Below are 26,117 nucleotides of genomic sequence, written 5' to 3' on the forward strand. Positions count from 1 at the left end.
GAGAGTGTGAATCAATGGTTTGATATAGGGGCAATGTTCAGAGGGTTCCTCATCAAGACCAGATTTCTGCCTCTTGGCCACTGGCACTATAAGGAGAGGACTACATTGAAATCTCCATTCTAGGAAGAAAACATTCCTTAGCCAAAACAGGATCAGATGTACAAGTAGTCATGGCCACAGAAAATAAGACAAGTTTCCCTGGCCATGATGGACTAGGCATTAATTGCATACCTTCATAGCATTTGTAACATAGATGTAATTCATTGACATAGAGCTATAAAAATAAACTGAGTTCACCCATAAATGTAAGATGAAGGTTGTTAGCTAATTGTAACTACAAAGAGGATTACTGAGTTACGTGTATGCAAATGAGGGAGTTCAAATATGGAAAAGATGACACTATAAAATACCACACCCATTGCTGAGAGTATATAAATATCACAGTCCAGGAATGACATTCAAACTCAAAATCTTCTCACTGTAACTCAGCTGACCTCACTTCTCCTGTCAACATGTCCCACAGCTGCTGCTCTGGAAGCTTCTCCTCCCGCTCCCTTGGGGGCTACCTGAGCTACCCAGGCTCCTTCTGTGGCTCTTCCTACCCCAGGAACTTGTTCTACAGCACTGCCTCCCCCTCTCCCATCACCTGCCAGCTGGGTTCCTCTCTCTACAGTGGTTGTCAGGAGAACTACTGTGAGCCCATCAGATGCCAGACTTCCTATGTTGTATCCAGACCTTGCCAGACATCCTGTTACCACCCAAGGACCTCCACACTCTGCAGTCCCTGTCTGACGACTTATTCTGGATCTCTAGGTTTTGGATCCAGCAGTAGCTGCTCCCCACGCTGTGGATTTAGAAGCTCCTACTCACTGGGTTGTGGCTCCAGTAGCTTCAGACCCCTGGTTTATGGAGTTCGTGGTTTCCCTTCTCTGAGCTATGGATCTGGATTCTGCCGCCCATCCTACTTGACTTCTAGGAACTTCCAGTCTTCTTGCTACAGACCAACCTGTGGATCTGGCTTCTACTAATCATCTTATTAAATTTCTAATCTTGTTATCCAATACCCTCAATGCCTCTACTCATAAACATCATTACCTTTGTCATCTACAGAAAGAATTATCCTCTTACTTTCTGATTGTCAAATTCTCACCTTGTCTATTGCCCTAAACACTGGCTAAAAGGCCTCCCTAAAAAGTTCTATAATTAATATACTAACTCAAAATAAAGTCTAAAGTCTGCATTGGAGATGGAATTCATGTTATTGGTTTTTATTCCAAAATTGTTTGAAAGGTTCAATCATTATAATCTAATAAACTTATTAGTTCTGATATCCAACTGTGTTTGTTGTTTTTAGTTGTTTATTAACTAGAGTTTTAATTCTGATAGATGAAAGAGATATTATGAAAAGACCAATATGCACATGGAAATAAGTTTTGAAATCCAAAGAAGTTGGGGATTTGCACTAATTTTGGGAGACCTCAGATATTTTTCTGACTCAAACTATAGATAGTGGAAAACTATTGTTTGAATATATAGGCTTTTATGAATTAAAATCTCAAAATCAGGAATTAGATTGAGTCCCTCATAAGATGTGTGTCCTCAGATAGACATAATTACAGATATAGTTTTATATAACTATAGATACAGGTGACTATATAGATACAGATATAGATAAATATATAGATAAATTTATAAATATAGATGAATATATAGATGATAGAGATATAGACACAGATAGCCTAATACCCAAGGAAAATTTACCAGACCTCAAGAAGTTAAGAAATGACTAAATCCAAAAGATGTATCATGTAGTACAAACAAACTCACAAGAGATTCAGTAAATAGAAATATTAGACATAGAAGTTAAAATTGATATGCTTAGGAAATAAAAGGATAGATTGAAAATTTTGGCAGAGCACTGGAACATATTAAAAGAACAAAGCAGAAATTCTAAAATTGAAAAATGCAATAAATTAAATGTAGAATTGGTGAATAGATTAAAAACAAATTATACACATCAGAAGAGAATTAGTTATTATTCCCTAGAATTTGTTCAAACTAAAAAATTAAGAAAACTGTAAGAATATTGAATGGAGTTTCAGAGAATATGGAACATAGAGAATGTGCAAAAGTCTAACATAATTTCAATTGGAGTCCTGAAACAAGATTGTGTGTGTGTAAGTGTGTGTATGTACATATGTGTGTATGTATGTGTATATATATTCAATGGAAAATGAACAGCTATTGACAAGTCAAGATATCACCAAATCCAAGAAAAGTAACATGTAATATAAACAGATACAGAGAGAATTTTCCAATAGAGGAACAACATTAATTCACAAATTCAAAAATTGTTACAAAACTCTTGCATGACAAATACGAGGAAAGACCTACACCTTGGTGCATTGAAGTAAAACTAATAAACAAGAAAGAAAAAGAGAAAAATTTAAAGCAATGAGGGGGAAAAAGATGCAAGTTACCTTCAAAAAAGCAACAATAAGCAGCATCCTGGGCACAGATATGGCATTGTTCATCAGCCCATGCTGAGGCAGCAACCCACATAGCACGACTAGAGGCACTCACAACTGGAATGTAAAACTATGTACTGGGGAGCTTTGGGGGAAAGAATAAAAAAATAAAGAAGATTGGCAACAAATGTTAGCTCTGGTGCCAATCTGTGAAAAAGAAAAGCAACAGTAAGATTGGCAATTGAATTCTAAAAAGATAGAAAAAGGAAGACAGGAAAACAATTAAATATACTCAAATTTCTAAAGAAAGAAAACTTGAAAACTAGAACACTTGACTTGTGAGTATCTTTCAAAAATGAAGGGAAAACATGGACATCTTCAGGCAATCAAAAACTTAGAGATTTTGTCACTAGCCTTCCAGCACTAAAATGGATAACAAGGGTTATACATAGTCAAAAGCAAAATGATCCCGGAATATAGCAAAAAGAAGTAGGAAGGAATGAAGGGTAAACAAAAGATATATACTCGGTAAATTGCCTATCAAAACATGGAGCGAATAGATATCAATATACAGAAACATATATGAAATTAAAGTACCAAAAATCCCAACATAGTAATGTATATATTGGGGTGATGATAAATGGCCTTAAGATTTCTGACATTCTTGTACAGGAAACAGCAAAAGTATTAATATACGTTAGCAAATCAACAACGCATTCCGCAATGTCTAAGGCAGTATTGTTCAAACAGAACTTTCTGTGATACTTAAAATATTTTTATCTGCACCTTCCAATATTTGATATCCATCAACTACATGTGTCTGTTGTGCACTTGATGTGGTGAATATGACTGAGGAACTGAATTTTAATTTAGTTTAAGTACTGTAAATAAAACTTGATATATGTGGCTAGTGGCCACTCTATTGGATGGATTTAGAGTGACTTCTAAAAGAGTAATAAAATAATGTGTGTTATTCTGGAAGACTGACAGGATGATTGTTAATAAGTATCTTGCTTTATGTATAATACACTTCTTATCATATAGCAAACTTTGAGATTAATAAAGCAGAAGTAGCATTTTCTGTTTGCTTCTTTTGCCTGATATATCTTTTTTACTTTTCCCTTTTCTGTTTCCTTATATTTAAGATAACCTATTATAAGTAGAAAATAGTTTTGAGTTTTAGCCCAGTATGATATTCTAAGTCTTTTATATGGATTATTTAGTCATATTACATTTAACTTAATTATTGATGTATTCAAGTTTCTGCCTACATATTTACTATTTTATTATTATTTGATCCATCTTCTATGTCCCTTTTTATCTCTTTTCATGCTTTTGGGAGAAGGCAATAAAATGGTTTAATGCTACATTTTTACTCTTTTAAGTTATTATTTTTTCCAAGCTTTTAATTTTTAAGCAATTTCTTAAGAGATTTTTAATGATCATTCTTAATTTATTACTGTTCACTTCTACCTACATATTAAGAATCACAAACCATTTTGTTAGTATTATGCACAGTGAGTATTTAGACATAATTCACTTATATTTCAGTCCTCTTTTTCCCACTTGCAATTCTAAGTTTCCTTCTGAGATTATTGTCTATCTAACTGGAGAAAATCCTTCAACATTTCTTTTTCCTCAGCTTTGCCTGACATGCAGAGCTCTACAAAAAGAGGACATTTGGAAATTTTACAGTGAAAAAATAAGCTTAAAGAGGTAGAGTAGGGAAAAAGTATGTTTTACAATGAAGGAGGAAATTGTATGAAATAATTTGAAGTTAAAAACGTCCAGAAAGTACTGCTCGATGGGAGTTATTCTACAAGAGAAAGCTCCCCAGACAAATTGTAAACATAGAAGACAAATATGACAGGGTATATACAAAAAGTCATAAATTGTACCAATTTTGAACTTTTTAATTTGAATTACAAAGAGATGGAAAAACCCATAGAGTCACTAGTTGTCTCCCCTCATCTCAAGAACATTTGACTCACTGAATCTTTTCATATGTGCACAAGTTCATATCCACTGAGTGTGTGTCAGATTAGTCTTCCTTGGTCATTTTGCCTCTAAGCATTTGTCCTGGCTTATCTCTGTGCCCTACCATGTTTCTCATTAAATTTATCTTATCTATTTTCCCCTTCTCAAAGTATTTGAGAATTATATATATATATTACATACATATTATGTATATTATATAATGAAATATATGGGAAATAATTTTAGAGTATGAAACAAATTTAGGGAAAAAAATCACTGGAGAAAAATAGGGTGTCTCAGTGATGAGAGGAAAGCACACTTCTGGGCATCAAAAGGCATCACTCACACAAGCCCACCTCTCCAAGATTGTGAGACATAGCTGAACTACCTAATGCATAGATATAAGCACAGAGAAAGAGGCAACATGAGGAGACAAAGGAATACATTCCAAATCAGGGAATAGGACAAAACCCCAGAAAAAGCACTAAAAGAAGCAGAAATAAAAAATCTACTGGACAAAGAGTTCAAACAAAATGTCATAATGTTACTCACTGATCTTGGGAGAGGAATGGATGAACTCAGTGAGAACTTCAACAAAGAATTGGAAAATATAAAAAAGAACCAACCAGAATGAAGAGTACAATGCTAGAAGTGAAAAATTCACTAGAGGGACTCAATAGCAGAGTAGATGATATAGAAGAACAGATCAGTGAGCCGGGTAAAAGACTAGAGGAAATCACCCAAGCTGAACATATAAAAAAAAAAGAACTAAAAAGAACGAGGACAGACTAGCGGGCCTCTGGAACAGAATCAATTGTACTACCATCCATATTATAGAAGTCCCAGAAGAAAAAGAGAGAGACAAAGGGGCAGAGAATCTATTTAAAAAATAATAGCTGAAAACTTTCCTAATCTAAGGAAGTAAACAGGCATGCAGTTACAGGAAGCAGAGAGAGTACCAAGCAAGATGAACCCAAAGAGGCCCACACCAAGAAGCATTATAATTAAAATGTCAAGAATTAAAGACAGAGAATCCTAAAAACTAAAAGAGAAAGGCAACAAGTTATATATAAAGGAAACTCCATAAGGCTATCTGCTGACTTCTCAGCAGAAACCTTACAGGTTAGAAGGGAGTGGCATCATATATTTAAAGTGCTGAAAGGAAAAAACCTACTGCCAAGAATACTCTGCCCAACAAGGTTATCATTCATATGGAAGGAGAGATAAAAGAGTTTGCCAGACAACCAAAAACTAAATGGGTTTATCACCAAGAAAACAGCCCTACAAGAATGCTAAAGGGACTTATTGAAGTGGAAAAGAAAAGACCACAAATAGGAATAAGAAAAATATCCAAAAAAAGCAATAAAATCACTGGGAAAGGCAAATATACAGTAACAACCACCTATGAAGATAATATGAAGATCAAAAGACAGAAGTACAAAAGTTATCTATTTCCATGACAAGAGAGTAATGACATACACACATAAAAAAGAGGTTAGATAGGATATCAAAAACATAAAATGTGGGGGCCCGCCTGGTGGTGTAGCAGTTAAGTTCGTGCCCTCTGCTTCAGCAGCTCAGGGTTCACCGGTCAGATCCCAGGTGCGAATCTACACACCGTTAATCAAGCCATGCTGTGGCAGGTGTCCCATATATAAAATAGAGGAAGATGGGCACTCATGTTAGCTCAGGTATCATCTTCTTCCAAAAAAAAAAAAAAACCAAAAACATAAAATGTGGGATGAAGGGAGAAAAGAGTAGAGCTTTTAGCAAGAGGTCAAACTAAAGATATCATCAGGGCTGGCCCAGTGGCACAGAAGTTAAGTTCGCACATTCTGCTTTGGCGGCCTGGGGTTCACCAGTTTGGATCTAAGGTGTGGACATGGCACTGCTTGGCAAGCCATGCTGTGGTAGGTGTCCCACATGTAAAGTGGAGGAAGATGGGCATGGATGTTAGATCAGGGCCAGCCTTCCTCAACAAAACGAGGAGGATTGCCAGCAGATGTTAGCTCAGGGCTAATCTTCCTCAAAAGGAAAAAAAAAGTAAAGATACCATCAACTTAATATAGATTACTATACACGTAGGTTATTAAATATAAATCTCATGGTAATCACAAACCAGAAACCTATAATAAATACACAAGAAACTAAGGAAATCTATAATGAACACATAAAAAACTAAGGAAAAACAAACACAAACGTAATACTAAAGAAAGCCATCAAACTACAAGGGAAGAGAGCAAGAGAAGGAGAAAGGAACAGAGAAGAACAACTAAAACACCCTGAAAAAAAGTAGCAAAATGGCAATAAGTACGTTCTTATCAATGGCTACTTTAAATGTCGATAGATTAAATGCTCCAATCAAAAGGCAGAGGGTGACCAACTGCATAAGAAAACAAGACCCATATATATGCTGCATGCAAAAGACACAATTCAGACCTAAAGACACTCCAAACTGAAAGTGAAGGGATGGAAAAAGATACTCCATGCAAATGGCAATGAAAAGAAAGCTGGGATAGCAATACATCTATCAGACAAAATAGACTTTAAAACAAAAACTGTAGCAAGAGACAAAGAAGGGCACCACATACTGATAAAGAGAAAAATCCAATAAGAAGATACAACATTTATAAATATGTATGAACTCAACATAGGAGCACCTAAATATATAAAGCAATTATTAACAGACATAAAAGGAGAAATAGACTGTAACACAATAATAGTAGGGGACTTTAAAACTCCACTTACACCAATGGAGAGATCATCCAAACAGAAGATCAATAAGGAAACACTGGTCTTCATTGACTTATTAGACCAGATGGACTTAGTAGATATATACAGAACATTCCATCCAAAACCCACTGAATAGACATTCTTTTCAAATGCACATGGCACATTCTCCAGGATAGATCACATATTAGGCCACAAAACAAGTCTCAATAAATTTAAGATCAAATAATACCAAGCATCTTTTCTGACCACAGTGGTATGAAACTAGAAGTCAACTACAGGAAGAAAAGCAGAAAAGCAGAAAAGCCAGAAATATGTGGAAATTAAAAAACGCTACAGAACAATGATTGGGTCAATGAAGAAATCAAAGGAGAAATCAATAATTACCTGGAGACAAATGAAAATGAAAATACAACATGCCAAAATTTATAGAATTCAGCAAAAGCAGTTCTAAGAGGGATGTTTATAGCAATACAGGCCTACCTTCACAAACAAACAAAAAACTCAGATAAACAAGCTAATAGTACACATAAGGGAACTGGAAAAAGAGGAACAAACAAAGCCCAAAATCAGAAGAAGGAAGGAAATAATAAAAATCAGAGCAGAAATAAATGAAATGGAGGCTAAAAAAAAAAACAAAAGAAAAAATCAATGAAACTAAGAGATGGTTCTTTCAATACATAAATAAAATTGACAAACCTTTAGATAGACTCACCAAGAAAAAAGAGAGAAGGCTCAAATAAATAAAATCAGAAATGAAAGAGGAGAAATTACAAGGGACACCTCAGAAATACAAAAGATTATAAGAGAATGCTACAAAAAGTTATACAACAACAAATTAGATAATCTAGAATGGATAAATTCTTAGAATGATACAGCCTTCCAAAAATGAATCAAGAAAAAAGAGAATGAGAATAAACCAATCACAAGTAAGGAGATTGAAACAATAATAATCAAAGACCTCCCAAAATATGAAAGGACCAGATGGTTTCCCTGGTGAATTCTACTAAACATTCAAAGAGGACTTAGTATCTATCCTTATCAAATTCTCAAACTATTCCAAAAAACTGAAGGGAAGGGGAAATTTCCAAACTCATTCTATGAAATCAACATTACCTGGACACCAAAACCAGACAAGGACAACAGAAAAAAAGATTACAGGCCAATACCACTGAGCAACATTGACGCAAAAATCTTCAGTAAAATAGTAGCAAATCGAATAAAACAATACATTAAAAAGATCAGACATCATGATCAAATGGGATTTATTCCAGGATGCAGGGATGGTTCAATAGCCACAAATCAACCAACGTTACACCACATTAACAAAATGAAGAATCAAAATCACATGATCATCTCAATAGATGCAGAGAAAGCATTTGACAAAATACAGCATCCATTTATGATAAAAACTCTAAATAAAATGGGTATAGAAGAAAAGTATCTCAACATAATAGAGGCCATGTATGACAAACTCACAGCTAATACCATTCTCAGTAAAGAAAAAATGGAAGCTATCCCTCAAAGAACAGACAAGGACAAGGAACCTCAAAGAACCATACAAAGATGCCCATTTTCACTACTCTTATTTAACATGGTATTGGAAGTCCTAACCAGAACAATCAGGCAAAAAAAGAGAGAAATAGATGGGATCCAAATTGGAAACGAGGAAGTGAAACTGTCACTATTTGAAGATGACATGATTTTATATAGAGAAAACCCTAAAGAATCCACCAAAAAACTTTTAGAAATAATAAATGACCACAGTAAAATTGCAGGTTACAAAATCAACATACAAAAATCAATTGTGCTTCTAGACACTAACAACAAAGAGGCAGAAAGAGAAATTAAGAATACAGTCACATTTAAAATTGCAAGAAAAAGAATAAAATACTTAGGAATAAACTTAACCAAAGAGGTGAAAGATCAGTACACTGAAAACTATAAAACATTTTTGAAAGAAACTGAGGAAGACACAAAGAAATGGAAAGATATTCCATGCTCTTGGATTGGAAGCATTAACATAATTGAAATGTCTATACCTCCTAAAGCAATCTGCAGATTCAATGCAACCCCTCTCAAAGTTCCAATTTCAGGTTTCACGGAAACAGAACAAAAAATCCTAAAATTTATATGGAAAAGCAAAAGACCCTGAATAACCAAAGGAATCCTGAGAAAAATAGCAAACTGGAGATATCACACCCCCTGATTTCAAAATATACTACAAAGCTATAGTAACCAAAAGAGCCTGGTACTGGCACAAAAACAAACACACAGATCAATACAACAGATTTGAAAGCCCAGAAGTCAACCCACGCATCTATGACAGCTAATTTTTGACAAAGGAGCCAAGAATATACAGTGGAGACAGGAAAGTATCTTCAACAAATGATGTTGAGAAAACTGGACAGTCACATGCAAAAGAATGAAAGTAGACCATTATCTTAGACTATACACACAAATTAACTCCAAATGGATTAAGGAATTGAATGTAAGACCTGAAATCACAGCAAAGGAAATCAACAAAATGGAAAGAGAGCCTAATATTGGGAAGAAGATATTTGCGAACTGTATATCCGAATATCCAAAATATATAAAGAACCAGTACATCTCAACAACAGAAAAGCTAACAACCAAAGTAAAAAATGGGCAAAAGATCTGAACAGATCTTCTTCTCCAAAGAAGATATACAGATGGCCAACAGGCACATGAAAAGATGTTCAACATCACTATCTATCAGGGACACTACAATGAGATACCACGGCACTCCTGTCAGAGCAGCTATAATTAACAAGACAGGAAATAACAAGTGTTGGAGAGGATGTGGAGACAAAAGAACCCTCATACACTGCTGGTGGGAGTGCAAACTGGTGCAGCCACTATGGAAAATAGTATGGAGATTCTTCAAAAAGTTAAGAACAGAACTTCGATATGATCCTGCTATTCCACTGGTGAGTATTTATCCAAAGAACATGAAAACACGAATGTGTAAAGATTCATGTACCACTATGTTCATTGCAGCATTAGTCACAATAGCCAAGACTTGGAAGCAACCTAGGTGCTCATCAAGGGACGAATGGATAAAGAAGATGTGGTATATATACACAATGGAATACTACTCAGCGATAAACAATGATGAAATCCAACCATTTGTGACAACCTGGACGGACCTTGAGGGTATTATGCTAAGCGAAATAAATCAGAGGTAGAAAGTCAAATACCATAGGATCTCACTCATAAATAGAAGCTAAAAACAACAACAAACAATCACTTAGAGATAGAGATTGGATTAGTGGTTACCAGAGGGGAAGCAGGGAGGGAGGAGGGAAAAGGGATGACAGGGCACATGTGTATGGTGATGGATGGTAATTAGTCTCTGGGTGGTGAACATGATGTAATCTTCATGGAAATCAAAGTACAATGATGTACACCTGAAATTTATAAAATGTTATAAAAAATATAAAATGAAATAAAATAAATATAAAAATATGATTGACTGCCTAGAAAAAAATAAGGTGTCTCTTTTCCACTGACATAGGAAAAAAATGATTTCACCTCAATCCCTGCCCTTAGAGCTAAGCATCCCCCAGCCAATATACAGGCAAATGCACGGTGAGTCTCGGCCAAGGAGAATAGTAGGGGCTTTCCTGCTCATGATTAGATGGCATTAATGACATATAGTCATAGAATTCTGACAGTGGAATAGTTCATTGGTTTAGTGCTATAACAACATGATAAATTTACACACAAATATGAGTCGGAAGGAATTATTCATCTTCAATTACAGAAAATATTATTGAATTACACATATGGAAATGACAAATTCCAAGCATGAGAAAGATGACTTTCTAGAATGCCACACTCATGGCTGAGAGTATAAAAATGCCCCAAGCCAGGAGGTGACATTAAATCTCAGAATCTTCTCATTGTCACTCATCTGAATTCACCTCTCCGGTCAACATGTCCTACAGTTGCTGCTCTGGAAAATTCTCCTCCCGCTCCCTTGGGGGCTACCTGTGTTACCCACGCTTCTCCTGTGGCTCTTCCTACCCCAGCAACCTGGTCTACAGCACTGACTTCCGCTCTCCCAGAACCTGCCAGCTGGGCTCCTCTCTCTACAGTGGCTGCCAGGAGACCTGCTGGGAGCCCACAAGATACCAGACCTCCTATGTGGTGTCCAGCCCCTGCCAGAGGTCCTGCTACCGTCCAAGGATCTCCACAGTCTGCAGTCCCTGCCGGTCAACTTATGCCAGGTCTCAGGGTTCTGGGTCCAGCAGCTGCTGCTCTCTCGGCTATGGATCTAGAAGCTGCTACTCACTGGGCTGTGGATCTCGTGGCTTCAGACCCCTGGGTTATGGAGTCTGTGGCTTCCCTTCCCTGAGCTATGGATCCAGATTCTGCTTTCCAACCCACTTTGCCTCCAGGAGCTGCCAATCATCATGTTATAGACCAATCTGTGGATCCAGCTACTATCAATAAACTTGCTGAGCATTCAGAAATTTTGAGCAATATGTCTAATCTCCAAGCAGTGTCTACTCATGATCAGATTCAGAGCCTTTCATGATCTTCGGGAAAAACTATCTGATCAGGTGCTCTTCAACATCTTTCCAGCCACAAAAACTGACCAAAAAACTGCCTCTAACCTATACTGAACTTAATGATTAATTCTATTGGGTGAATTAATGGAATTGGTGGAATTGATGAAATAAATTACTAAATCAATTAATCAAATTCGTGTTAATGAACAATGAATTAATGCTAATTAATTAATGTTAATGTTAATTAATTTTATACACAATATAAATAAAAACACAGATGAATACAATCTAATAAACTCACTCATTCTGGCTTCCAAATATGCTGTTAATTCTATTGTTAGTTTTAATTGGCTAAGTTTTATTTTATGTTTTTGCTTTTTGGGGGGTATTTAGATTAAATTTCACTATACCACTGTGAGTAAACTTTGGAAACTTAATATATTAGTGGATTCAAACCGATTTATTTGGAATTTTAAACATTTCCTTGTTAAAACTGCTGTTTTATGGAATACTTAGGTTGCATTTTTAGACTTTATGTGAATAATAATTATTTATGTGAATAATAATCTCAGGAAGAGTATTGAGCACACTTCCTTCAAAGGATATGAGGCCTTGATGTTTGCTGACCAAAGGAGAAAAACAAGCAACTTGGAAAATACAACTGAGTGGGAAAAACTATAGGCTGTCTGCAAAGTTCATATGGCCACTAACAGAGTGGTGTAGGTCCATGCCCAGGAACCAGATCCAGGCCACTGAAGCAGAGCACACCAAACTTAACCACTAGGCCACTAGGGCTGGCCCTGTAATTAATTTCTTAACAAGTATAAGGAGGAAGTCAATTATCCTTGGTGAGAATTAATTAGGTTCATGAAATGTGGTGTTTCACTTTCTTGTATCTAAGAGTCAAACTAAACGTGGCAGAAAGAAACAAGCCTTTCATATCAACAGAAATGGTTTCATTCATATCTCAACACACATTTGCAGACCCCTTGGTTTTATGTTGATATTCTGATATTTTATAGACCAAATATTTCAGAAAATAATAACATGCTAAAATGGGTAATATGTTGATAAAGTTTAAAGCTGATAACAAAAAAACCAGTATCTTTATACAGAGATAAAGAGCAACGTTCAAAGAATTTTCCTATTCAAATAATAATTTTCAGCTAGCAACAAGAATCATGAGGAACACACATGCCAAGAACTACAGTTATTTTACACTCAATGAAATGAAGACTCAAAGTGGATCAAGGGTTTGATTATAGGTCCCAGTCCTATAAGGAAATCAGGATCCAAGATTTCATGACAGATGGGGACTAATATAAGAAGTAAAGACACAAGCAGTGTGGGAGAGAATAAGGAGAATTTTGAGAAGATGAAATAAAATCAACAAATCAGAGAGGCATAAAGATCTTGTGTTCAGGGAATTATTGGAAATCAAGTTACAATTCGTATGGCATAGCAATGGCAAATCAGGCCGGAGATGTTTAATAGGTACCTGTCACTTCATTGTTTGGATATCTTGAGTTTGGGATCACATTAACCTTGGGATTCATCTTCTCTTATTCATACTATTGAAAGTGCTTTCTGCTTGATCGCATTCACTCTATATTCCACCTGTTTAAACATTTTTAAATACTTTATAAAATAAAGCTTTTGTTAAATGTTATGTAAAATAATGTATTGTTATATTTACCTATTTTATTTTTTTATTTATTATTTATTTATACCAACATTCATGTTAAGAACACAATTTAACATAATATAAACATATATAATAAACAAACTCTTATATCCTCTACTACAAATAATGAAGCAGAGCATCTGGTAGGTGTTTTGGGTTCTGGAATGAACAGACTCCCCACCTAGAAATACTTCTCTGGCCTATCTACACAGCTTTAGTTAGGCCAGGGGCAGGAAAGGATTCTGCAGGTCTAGGCTCACATGCAAGCAGCTCTATTGGTTATGCCAAACAATCTGGCAGATGATATGGTGTTGATGGTATCTGTGGTACAAAAAAAATGCAGAGTGAAGTTTGTGGCAAGCCCCAGTGGGAGAATCCCAATGCAGGCAATTGAAGTTGTAGAACAAGACCTTATAATCTGCAGTGGAGAATTAACATATCTTTGGAAAATCAGCTCCCTGGATACCACTTGGACCTGGTTGAGATATAAAACTTGACCATGGGACAAGTGACCATGCATCTGTAGCTGTCCATCATGAGCAGGGTTCTGGCAAACCCTCCAAGTCACAAAGTAAGGTAGACTCAGTAGCAATCCATTGCAAGATGGAAATAGCTCATACAGGAATGAACATAAGCAGAACAAGAAAGCAAGGCTGCATGAGCAGGACCCCAGACCCTTATGTCATCAACCAGGATTGCACTACCTCTCCTTTCTCAGATCACATGTGTGGTCACATTGGTCCTCCTGAAAGAGGAGCGGGAAAGCCCAGCTAGGTTTGCAGATGAACTGGCTTGTTAAGTGGATGTCTTTAAACACTGTGGTGAGGAAAATATTTTCTCTATGAGCAGAATTTTATGTTCAGCACCTGGTTATCCACTTTGCATAAAAGAGGAAAAGAGGCTCCAGTTGATGATGCATCTAGATTCCTGGACAGCGGCAGTTGGCCTGACCAGGTAGTTAGGGACCCGGAGAGAACAATATTAGAATATTGAACCAAGGAAATCTGGTGTAGAGACATATGGATGGACATATGTAAGTGGGCACAAAGGGTGAAGATCTTGGTAATTTGTTTTTAATGCCCACCAGAAAGCATCTCCACAGAAGTGGAACTAAAGAGTCAAACAGACAAAATGACTCAACCAGTTTATGTTAGCCCACATTTGTCAGCAGTCCCCACAATGGCAAGATGGCAAGATGAGCAAAAGAATAACGTGATCACAGAGACTATGAATGGGTCCAATGGCACAAGCTCTTACTTACAAGGCTGATATAATTAATGTTACTTGTGAGTGTGTAATCTGTCAGCAACAGAGGCTAATGTTAAATTCCCAGTATGGCACTATTGCTCAAGGAGACCAACTGGCCACTCGGTTACAAGTTGAACATGGCCTCCTGCTCTGGAAGGATCAGTGGTTCATCTCCAAACACACAGATACCTATTCAGAGTATGAGTCTGCTTTTCATGTTTACCTCAGCAGCACCATTATCAAGGACCTAATGAAAAGCTTGATCCGCAAGCATGCAATTCCTCACAATGTAGTATCCAATCAGGAAATCCACTTCACTGTAGAAACAGTGTGAAGTGGGATCCACAGGTTTTATCAAAAACCACATCATCCTTAAGCTATCTGCCTCATGGTGCATTAGATTGGCCCACTGACAGCAAAGCTGAAGTGTTATCATGGAGGCAATAGCCTCAAAAGACTGGGCTCCAAACAGTCACTTGTTATCACTCCCAATGATCCAGTTAAGAACTTTGTGCTTTCTATTTCTGCAACCGGAATTGGGATAGAGTCCAAGTTCCCAGATTTGCTAAGGGACATACCAAGGGTCTCATTGAACTACAGCGATGGCTCCTGCCTAAGAACTTTGGGCTCCTTGTTTTCAAGGACTAGCAGGCAAAAAAAAAAAAAAAAAACGAAAAAGAAAAAGAGTTGCCATCTGTTACACAATGAGGGTAAGGGGGTGAATGTGTGTGGAGCTCAGTTAATCTACTTGGATGGCTCCTGGAAGGCTCCTGGAACCACCTGTCCAATCTTAGATGTGATTTGTCAAATGCAGCAACTCTAGCAAGATAAAGGTATGGTTATTCGGGTTCAGGAATAAGGGCTTGGGTAACACTATCAAGAAATCAACCAAGACCAATAGAGGTGGTAACTGAGGGTGAGGCAAATTTATAAGGGATAATGAAAGAGGGAGATGATGAGCACCAATTGCAGGTCCAACATCAAATGTCATGACAGGGACTGTGTTTCAGCCCCCTGACCTCACTCTTTTATATTTCCCCTCGGAAAGAGAGGCGTACTTTTCTCTGTTGGCTTCTTCGGGGTCTGCTTCAGCTTTCAAGCCAAGATCAAGTTTTTTCTCATGGCAGCCCCTGATCAATGATTGAATAGGTGGGAGAACAGCTTTTTTCTTTCTTAGGTGCTACTCTCGTACAAACTTTTTGTTCCCCGTTTCAGTGTCCGCCTCCTGAAGAGTTCAACTAGCAAATATTCTCTCTAATCTTTCTTAAAATTTAACATTTCCTTCTAAGATTATTTTTCTTCAGCCTAAAGAATTTCCATTAATATTTATTTCTCCAATATAATGAACCCATTGGAAATGAACACTCAGTTATTATATTATGCCAAGAAAAAATAAAATGAAGACTGGGTGACGAAAGAAAGATATTTTATATTTTGGGAGGAAATTACAGGAAAGGAACTGACTTTGAAAATACACAAAACTTATACATAGTCTGAGCAGTGGAAAACCTGAGTTGTTCTAGGACGCAGATCCCAGGTGCTTTTAAAATTTGGATGATGTAAATGAATATGTAAGAAAAGACATAAACTATATTTTCAGTTTGTTTTAAATGGCATTTAAATTAAAAGATCTATATGCTAAAAGTAAGCAGAAGAGATACCTGAAATCTCTGTCACGTCAGTCCCTTTTCCCGATTTCCCACATTATCACCGTTACCCCACTCCCTCTTCACATGGCCCAAATCAACCTCCTCTTGTGACTCCATCTCAATTCAGTCTTCTTGAGTCCCTTTGCCTTTAAATGTTTTCCTGATTCTTTTCTGTTTCTAGCCATTTCTCATTATGTGCTATTTTTCTTCCCTCCATTAGGTGTGAGAAGCACTGGGTAATAACATGTGATAGATGGAAAATAAATTTGGAGAATGTGAATCAGTGGTGACAAGTAGAATCAATCATTAGAAGCATCCTTATAAAAAAACAAAGCTATGCCGCTTGACAGAGTAGAAAAGTGACAGAAAGAATCCCAGAGCAAAGCAGGAATAGATATACATGGAGTCACGGCCATAACAGGATGAGGATGACTGACAAACAGTCCTAGAAATTCTGAGATAGGAATGATCACTGGCTTTGTGCTATCATAACAAATTATAGCACGCATAAATACAATAGGTAGGAAGCTAGTCAACTACAATTACAGAGAAGGTTAATGAATTACACATATGCAGAAGAGGGTGTCGAAATGTGAGAGGATTGCAGCTGTACTGTACCATAGCAATTCATAAGAGTACATAAATTACCCAGTCCACAAGATGACAAACCTCAGAATCTTCTCATTGTGGCTTATCTGAACTCACATCTCTTGTCAACATATCCCAAAACTGCTGCTCTGGAAACTTCTCCTCTCATTGCTCCCTTGGGGGCTACCTGCGCTGCCCAGGTGCCTCCTGTGGCTCTTCCTATCCCAGAACCCTGGTCTACAGCACTGACCTCTGCTCTCCCAGCACCTGTCAGTTGGGCTACTCTCTCTATAATGGCTGTGGGGAGACCTGCTGGGAGCCTACCAGGTACCAGATATCCTGTGTGGTAGCCAGCCCCTGCCAGAGGTCCTGCTACAGCTCAAGGGTCTCCACACTCTGAAGTCCCTCATGGTCAACTTATCCTGTTTCTCTTAGCTTTGGGTCCAGCAGTGGCTTATCTCTGGGCTATGGATCTAGGAGTTGCTATTTGCTGGGCTCTCAATCCAGTGGCTTCGGTTCCCTGAGTTATGGAGTCCTTGGCTTCTCCTTCTTGAGCTATAGATCCAGTTTCTGCCACCCAATCTGGTTTGCTTCTAGGGATCTCCAGCCATCTTGTTACCAACCTACCTATCCATCTGGCTTCTACTGATCAACTTGTTGCATTTCAATACTTTTAAAGCAAAGTTATCAAATGTTCATCATGTTCATTATTCCCAGTGGCAACTATCTTCTTAGTCTTTGATCACCAGTTCCTTACCTAATCTCTTTCCATCAGGCACAGGCTAACAGACTGATTCCTGAATCCTCTGAATTTGACGACAACCCAATAATATTATGGGTATTATTATTATTACTGGGTAATAGTAATTACCCAGTAAACAGTAATAATAATAATTACCCAGTAATATCAGCATTGCTGATGGAATTCATGCTAATTTATCTTCTGCCCCAAATGGTTAAAAAGTTAAATGATTAAATTGAATAAACTAATTCATTCTGGTGTTGAAATATTCTTATGTTATTGTTTATACATTATCGACCAGAGTTTGTGTTGTATTATATTAGCTTAAATAGAAGCTCAAATGAATCTGGGAGTAAATTTTGGAAGTCTAAAAAGTTGTGGATTTGATCTAATTTCTCTGGGCTTTGGATATTTGTCTCATTCAAACTATAGTTACTGAACCTGAACTTACCTGTTCTGTACTTTAGAGTTTTATGAATGAAAGTTTCAGAAGCAGGATATACATTGATTCCTTCGAAGAACATGGATTTTTACCTACGTGGACAGAGAGAATATGTAACTGTGAAGTTGACAGATTCATTGGGAATTTCATGAAGAAGAATATCATTTATGTTTACATAGTTAGGATAATAAGTGAAAGAAAAACTAAATAAAAGATCAATTTAAAAATACATGTGAGCCTTAAATAAATTCTAATGAGGTTACCCAATACTTACTGTTAAAAATGACCAGACTCATGCGTCTGATGGTGAGTTTCCAACATATTTCACTTTTTCGCATATATGGAAAGATAGAGGCAATGATTCTCACTGGGAAGGGTACAGCTTCAGAATGTCTGCGGTTCCACATCGATGCTTTCCTAAAGCCCAAACTAAATATAGATGAAAATAAAAACCTCTTTATGTCAGCTGACTTGATAATTTCATTTGGATCTCAACATAAAGTTGGGGATACTATGTATTTATTCTTTTGGTAATATTTTCAGCTTTCACAGGCCAAGTTTGTAAGGAAACCACATGAGATTAAGATAAATAGCAGGTTACTAAGGAATAAAAACTAATTACAAAAAGACATTGTCCCTGAATAGTGCTGAAATCAGGATTCAAAGAATATCCTATTCATTATTTCTTTAGGCCCTTTAAATCACATGAGTCCTTATATCTTCCTTCACAGGAGAAAAGTAAGCAAGTTGGTGGGTACAGATGGAATGCAGAGAGAAAGAATAAAATTTAATTACACTGCTAGGTCTGTACATGAAATAAAAACTAAACATTAATATGACTTGTGGTTATACATTTAACAAAAATACTAAATATAAAGCTTGAATAACTTCCATTAAGTTCGTCACAAGTTGGCTGGTAAAAATGACCAAATCCCCAAATCCCAGTGAATATTTTTCCGTGGAATTCATTTATTTACAGTGTGTAACATGGAGGCCCATTGTGCTTGCTATAAAGATTTTTGCTTCAAGATATTTGAATTTTTACCTTGTATGTTTTCGAATGGCTCAAACTACATGTGGCTGAGAATCACAAACCTTTATGTCAGCAAAAAAGTGGAGGTCTTTTATTTTTATTTTTTATAGTTACATGCTAATCTTTTATAGTCCACATAGTCTAGAAAACCATACATTGCTATGTCAGATACAATTTGATAAGGAGACAAATTTAATAATAAAAAGACCTTGTTTTTGTGTTGAACTAAATAAATATTTAAAGAAATTTTCAAGTTATTATTTCTTTAGAATTTCACACAGCACTCAGATGAAAATAAATTTTTATGTGCTACATTAAGTACATTTCTATTTTTACTTTTTCTTTTTTTGCTGCAGAAGATTAGCCCTGAGCTAATATCTGTTGCCAATCCTCCTCTACTTTTTCTATGGGAGTCACCACCAAAGTGTGGCCGATGAGTAGAATATGTCAGTCAAAATCCAAAGCCACAAACCTGGGCTGCCAAAGTGGAATGTGCTGAACTTAACCACTACGCCATGGGTTTGGCCCCTGTACATTTCTTTTAAACATGAGGCAATGGAAAATCAGTGAGTTAAGGTCTGGCATAAGATTCCAGTCCCACAGACAAATCTATATTCACAATTTTGCAAAACACCAGAAGTAGTATAGAGTGTAATATAGAATGGAATAGAGGAGGTTTGGGAAGGTACAAACAAATAAACAAAGCAGAACAGTAGAAAGTTATCTGGTATTTTTGGGGTACATTTGGACACTTAATTTACAATGGAGAACGTATTTGGTAAATGGGGCTAAGCACTTGTAATGGCTACATACTACTGCATCATTTTAAAGTCTGAGTTTTGAATGAAAATAACCATAGGGTCCATATCTACCTGTTAGTCTTGCTGGACAGATTTCTAGTAATAATCCTTAATCCTCATTGCAGATTTCTTGTCTATTCTACACCATTTTTCTTTTTTTAAAGATTGGCACCTGAGCTAACAACTGTTGCCAATCTTTTTTTTTTCTCATTTTTCTCCCAAATCCCCCCCAGTAAACAGCTGTATATTATTAGCTGTGGGTCCTTCCAGTTGGGGTACGTGGGACGCCGCCTCAGTGTGGTATGATGAGTGGTGCCATGTCCACGCCCAGGATCTGAATCAGTGAAACCTTGGGCCTCCGAAGCAGAGCGTATGAACTTAACCACTTAGCCACGGGGCCGGCCCCCAGACACACCACACCATTTTTCTTATATCATAAAATAAACACTTTTATTAGCCACCCTTATGTAGAGAAATTTAACATGATGTTATTTACCACATACAACTTTTGGCAGCAGCTGACTGGGTAGTTCAAATCACCCCTATCAATAAGAACCTTAGTAAAACTGGGTAAAATAACCTGTGCATTAACACAGCAGCACTATCAGGTTGAGAACTGCCGACTCAAAATTAGGAGAGGTTTTAAGTCAATACAAATGTTGATAATTGGGCTGGTTTCTTCCTAGAATCATCTACCGATTTCAAAAATGCTAATAGTCTCATGGTGTAAATGAGCAGAATCAGACTGCAAGGCATTCTAAGAAGCTGAGAATACAGGTAAACATTCTAGTCTTTTGAAAACTATGTTTTTGAAACATTCTACACTTTCAAAGATTCTCCTAGAATTTTAAGTGTAAGCAAACACAGAATATGCTTTATAGGAGGTGAAGCCAATCTTTGAATTGCATCAACCTTGATGCTATGAGATTATTCATAAGCTTATGCCAGGTTGCTACATCCAAAGTAAATTCCTCTACAAATTGTCACATTCAGAGCATCAAATTTTCTATAGTGATTGATTAAAGATTACCAAGGTTAGGGGCTGGACCAGTGGCACAGTGGTTAAGTGCACACATTCCACTTTGGCGGACCAGGGTTCGTTGGTTTGGATCCTGGGTGCCTGGAACATGGCACCACTTGGCAAGCAATGCTGTGGCAGGTTTCCCATATATAAAGTAGAGGAAGATGGTCACAGATGTTAGCTCAGGGCCAGCCTTCCTCAGCAAAAAGAGGAGGATTGGCAGCAGAAGTTAGCTAAGGGCTAATCTTCCTCAAAAAGGAAAAAAATTACCAAGGTTAGAAAAAGGCAAGAAAAGACCAAACCAAGAGACAACAGAGAGTACAAGCAAATCTATAGCAGAACCAGATAATGGGCATATTAGAAACATATAGAGAAATGATTGTAGTTATTAATCTTAAGGAATTACAGACAAGTTTAAAAATTTTGACAGAATCCTAGAATATATAAAAATGAACGTGAAAATCATAAAAGTATAAAACACAATAACTAAAATGAACAAAACTCAAATGAACTCAAACAGTCTGAAACTATGGGCCAACCTCCCTGGCAGCTGACATATAGAATAATGAGCTCAGGTCAGAAGATGACAACATATCTAGTTGGAGTATCAACCAAGTCAAGGTGCAGTTAAGCTGATTAAAATTGGGGTCAGTGCGGGGTTAACTCAATTCTTCGAGGCATCTTACTGATAAGCCCTGTAACTTTATAACATGCAGAAGAAAGGACTTGCATTCTCTGGAAAAAATTAATCAAAATATTTATACACCTTCTAAAACTGAATCAAGAGGAAATAGGAAAGCTACCAATCGCAAGTAAAGATATTGAAACAGATCTCAAAAACATCCCCCAAAACAAAAGTCCAGGAAGAGATGTCTTCTCTGGAGAATTCTACCAAGCATTCAAAGAAGATTTAATAGCTATCCTTCTCAAAATACTCCAAAAGATTGCAGAACATGGTATGCTTCCTAACTCATTCTATGAGGCCAAAATTACCTTTATACCAAAAGCAGGCAAGGAAAACAAAGAATTAAAATTACAAGCCATTATCATTGATGAAGATAGATGCAAAATCTTCAACAAAATGTTGGCAAACAGAATATACCAATGCATAAAAAGGATCATACACCAGACTCAGGTGGGATTTGTACTAGGGATGTACTGGTGGTTCAACATCCACAAATCAATCAATGTGATACACTACATTAAGAAAATGAGGAGTGAAAATCACATGATCATCTGAATAGATGCAGAGAAAGCATCTGACAAGATCCAATATCCATTTATGACAAAAACTCTGAATAAATTGTGTAAAGAAGGAAGGTACCTTAACATAATAAAGGCCAAATATGACATACCCACAGTCAACATCATACTTAATGGGGAAAAACTGAAAGCCATCTTCCTGAGAACAGAACAAGACAAAGGTGCCCACTCTCATCACTTCTATTCAACACAGTACTAAAGGTTTAGCCAGAGCAATAACAAGAAAATGAAATCAAGAGACTCAAATTGGAAAAGAAGTGAAACCTTGCTGTTTGTGGATGACATGATTCTACATATAGAAAAGCCTACAGAAGTCACCAAAAAACTATTAGAAATAATCAACAACTACAGCAAAGTTGTACAGTAAAAACTCAACTTACAAAAATCTGTTGCATTTCTGTACACTATTAATGAACCAGCATAAATAGCACTCAAGAATGCAATCCTATTTGCAACTGCAACAAAAAGAATAAAATATCTAGGAATAAATTTAACGAAGGAGATGAAAGATCTATACAATGAAAACTACAAGGCATTGTTGAGAGAAATTGTAGAGGACATAAAGAAATGGAAAGATATTCCATGCTCATGGATTAGAAGAACAAACATAATCAAAATGTCCATATTACCTAAAGCAATCTACAGATCCAGTGCAATCCCAATCAGAATCCCAATGGCATTCTTCACAGAAATAGAAGAAAGAATCCTGAAATTTATTTGAGACAACAAAAGACCCCAATAGCCAAAGCAATCTGGAGGAAAAAGAACAAAGCTGGAGACATCACAATCGCTGACTCCACAATGTACTATAAAGCTATAGTAATCAAAATGGCATGGCACTAGCATAAAAACAAACACACAGACAAATGGAACAGAATTGAAATCCCAGAAATAAAATCACACATCTGTGGACAGCTAATGTTCGACAAAGGAGCCAAGAACATACAAGAGACAAATGAAAGCCTCTTCAATAAATGATGTTGGGATACCTGGTCAGCCACATGCAAAAGAAGAAACGTAGACCATTATTTTACACTATACACAAAAATTAACTCAAAATGGGTTAAAGACATGAATGTAAGACCTGAAACCATAAAACCCCTACAAGAAAATTTAAGCAGTACACTCTTTGACATCAGTCAAAGCAGTATCTTTTTGAATACCATGTCTACTCAGGTAAGGGAAACAATAGAAAGAATAAACAAATGGGACTTCATCAGACTAGAAAGCTTCTTCAAGGCAAGGGAAAACAGGATAGAAACAAAAAAAAAACCCACCACTTGGGAAAAAATATTTTCAAATCGTATATCTGACAAAAGGTTAATCTACATACTATATAAAGAACTCACACAATACAACAACAAAAAATCAAACAACCCAATCAAAAAACGGGCAAGAGACATGAACAGACATTTCTCCAAAGAAGATACATGGATGGCCAATAGGCACATGAAAAGATGCTCATCATCACTGATCATCAGGGAAATGCAAATCAAAAGTACACTCAGATATCACCTTACACCTGTTAGAATGGCAAAAATAACCAAAACAAAAAGGAACAAATGTTGGAGAGGTTGTGGTGAAAAAGGAACCCTCATACACTGCTGATGGGAATGCAAACTGGTACAGCCACTATGGAAAACATTATGGAGATTTCTCAAAAATTTAAAAATAGAAATGCCATATGATCCAGCCATCCCACTGCTGGGTATCTATCCAAAGAACTTGAAATCAGCAATTCCAAAAGTCCTCTTCACCCCTATGTTTGTTGCAGCATTATTTACAATAGCCAAGACATGGAAGCAACCTAAGTGCCCATAAACTGATGATTGGATAAAGAAAATATGGTATATATATATACAACAGAATACTACTCAGCCATAAAAAAGGATAAAATCATCCCATTCGCAACAACATGGATGGACCTTGAGGGTATTATGTTAAGTGAAATAAGCCAGATAACTAAAGACAATCTCTGTATGACTCCACTCATATGTGGAAGTTAAACATGTAGACAAAAAAAACAGATCTGTAGTTACCATGGGAAAGGGGAGGTGAGGGGTGTGCACAAAGGGTGAAGTGGTGCACCTACAACATGACTGACAAACAATAATGTACAACTGAAAATTCACAAGGCTGTAAACTATCATAATCTCAATAAAATTTTTTTTAAAAGATGGATATAATTAATAAAAATATGGGAAAATTTAAGAGCTATGGATATAATAATTAAAAAAAACCTAATAGATATCCTCAGACAAGAAGTAAATGGTTTGAGGTAAAAACAGGATTAAGAGAAAGTTTGACAAAACAGCTGCTGGCCCAGTGCCAGAGTGATTAAGTTCGCACGCACCACTGCAGGTGGCCCAGTGTTTCATCAGTTCGAATCCTGGGCGCGGACATGGCACTGCTCATGAAACCACGCTGAGGCGGCGTCCCACATGCCACAACTAGAAGGACCCACAGCTAAGAATGTACAACTGTGTACCGGGGGGCTTTGGGGAGAAAAAGGAAAAAATAAACTCTTTAAAAAAAAATTTGACAAAACAGAAGTGAGGATAAGTGAAGTTGAAGATGGATTTTCTAATAAAATATTATCCAATCCAAGCTACAGAGAGAAATAAAGATTGACAGAAAAGACAGAGTAAGGATTTGGAAACTTACCGTAAAACATCAAGCAATATAAAAACTATGTGACAAAAGTTCCAAAAAAAAAATTAGGCAGAAAAAAATAGAAAAATTATAGTTAAAAACTTTGCATGTTGGATAAAAAATAAACCAACAACAGCAAGCAAACCAAAAAATATATCCAACTCACAGATCCAAGAATTCCCGAATCAGAAGAAATAAAAAGAAACCCAGATTAGGCACATCACTGTTAGTTGGTGGAAAAGCAAAGATAAAAAAGAAAACCTTAAAAGTAGCCAGAGGAAAAAAGAAACATTACATGCTGGAAAATAGTAATAAGAAATACAGCTAATTTTCTTAGAAGAAAAATGAAATGTTACCTTTAAAAGACTTAAAAGAAAAAAAGTCAACAGAGAATTTTATATTAGTTCAAAATCTCCTTCAAAAATGAAAGACAAAAACATGTTCAAAAAATTTGTATCCTCAAAAATTGTCTATAACATTATTCATTTGACCCTGGCTAACTTGATTAGCAATTTCCAGAAGAATTTTTATCATAAATCGATGTTGGATCTTGTCAAATGCTTTCTCTGTGTCTATTGAGGTGATCATGTGGTTTTTATTCCTCATTTTGTTAATGTTTTGTATCACATTGATTGATTTGTGGATATTGAACCATCCCTACGTCCCTGGTATAAATCCCACTTGGTCATGCTGTATCATCCTTTTAATGTAGACGTATTCGTTTCGCCAACATTTTGTTGAGGACTTTTGCATCTATGTTCATCAGTGATATTGGCCAGTAATTGTCCTTTTTCATGTCGTCCTTGTCTGGCTTTGAGATCAGGGTGATGGTGGTCCCATAAAATGTGTTAGGAAGTGTTCCATCTTCTTCAATATTTTGTGATACTTTGAGAAGAATAGATATTAAAGCTTCTTTAAATGTTTCATAGAATTCTCCAGAGAAGCCATCTTGTCCTGGATTTTTATTTTTTGGGAGGTTTTTGATTACTGTTTCAGTCTCTTGTGATTAGTCTATTCAGATTCTCTCTTTCTTCTTAATTCAGTTTTTGGAGGTTTTATGAGTCTAAGAATTTATCCATTTTTTCTAGATTGTCCACTTTGTTGGCATATTTTTTCATAGCATTCTCTTATAGTCATTTGTATTTGGTATCCATTGTAATTTCTCCTCTTTCATTTCTAATTTTGTTTTTTGGAGCCTCTCTCATTTTTTCTTAGTGAGTCTGGCTAAGGATTTGTAAATTTTGTTTATCTTCTAAAAGAACTAGGTCTTAGTTTAATTGAT

The 26,117-nt window shown here is 36.4% G+C and overlaps 2 protein-coding genes and 1 pseudogene across 2 annotated transcripts; all 3 read left to right on the forward strand.

Annotated features, from left to right (window-relative positions):
- Positions 1 to 454: 454 nt before the first annotated feature.
- LOC124231380 (keratin-associated protein 13-1-like) lies at positions 455 to 1,245 on the forward strand. Its single transcript, XM_046648164.1, has one exon. The coding sequence runs from the start codon at positions 513 to 515 to the stop codon at positions 1,026 to 1,028; it is 516 nt and encodes a 171-aa protein (XP_046504120.1). The 5' UTR covers positions 455 to 512; the 3' UTR covers positions 1,029 to 1,245.
- A 9,867-nt stretch (positions 1,246 to 11,112) lies between these two features.
- On the forward strand, positions 11,113 to 11,779 carry LOC124231514 (keratin-associated protein 13-1-like). The gene has a single exon (XM_046648325.1). The coding sequence runs from the start codon at positions 11,136 to 11,138 to the stop codon at positions 11,652 to 11,654; it is 519 nt and encodes a 172-aa protein (XP_046504281.1). The 5' UTR covers positions 11,113 to 11,135; the 3' UTR covers positions 11,655 to 11,779.
- Positions 11,780 to 14,637: 2,858 nt separating this feature from the next.
- LOC124231537 (keratin-associated protein 13-1-like) lies at positions 14,638 to 17,531 on the forward strand (annotated as a pseudogene).
- The last annotated feature ends 8,586 nt before the right edge of the window (positions 17,532 to 26,117 follow it).

The sequence above is a fragment of the Equus quagga genome, chromosome 21 (genome assembly GCF_021613505.1).
Source record: "Equus quagga isolate Etosha38 chromosome 21, UCLA_HA_Equagga_1.0, whole genome shotgun sequence".
Lineage (NCBI taxonomy): Eukaryota > Metazoa > Chordata > Mammalia > Perissodactyla > Equidae > Equus > Equus quagga.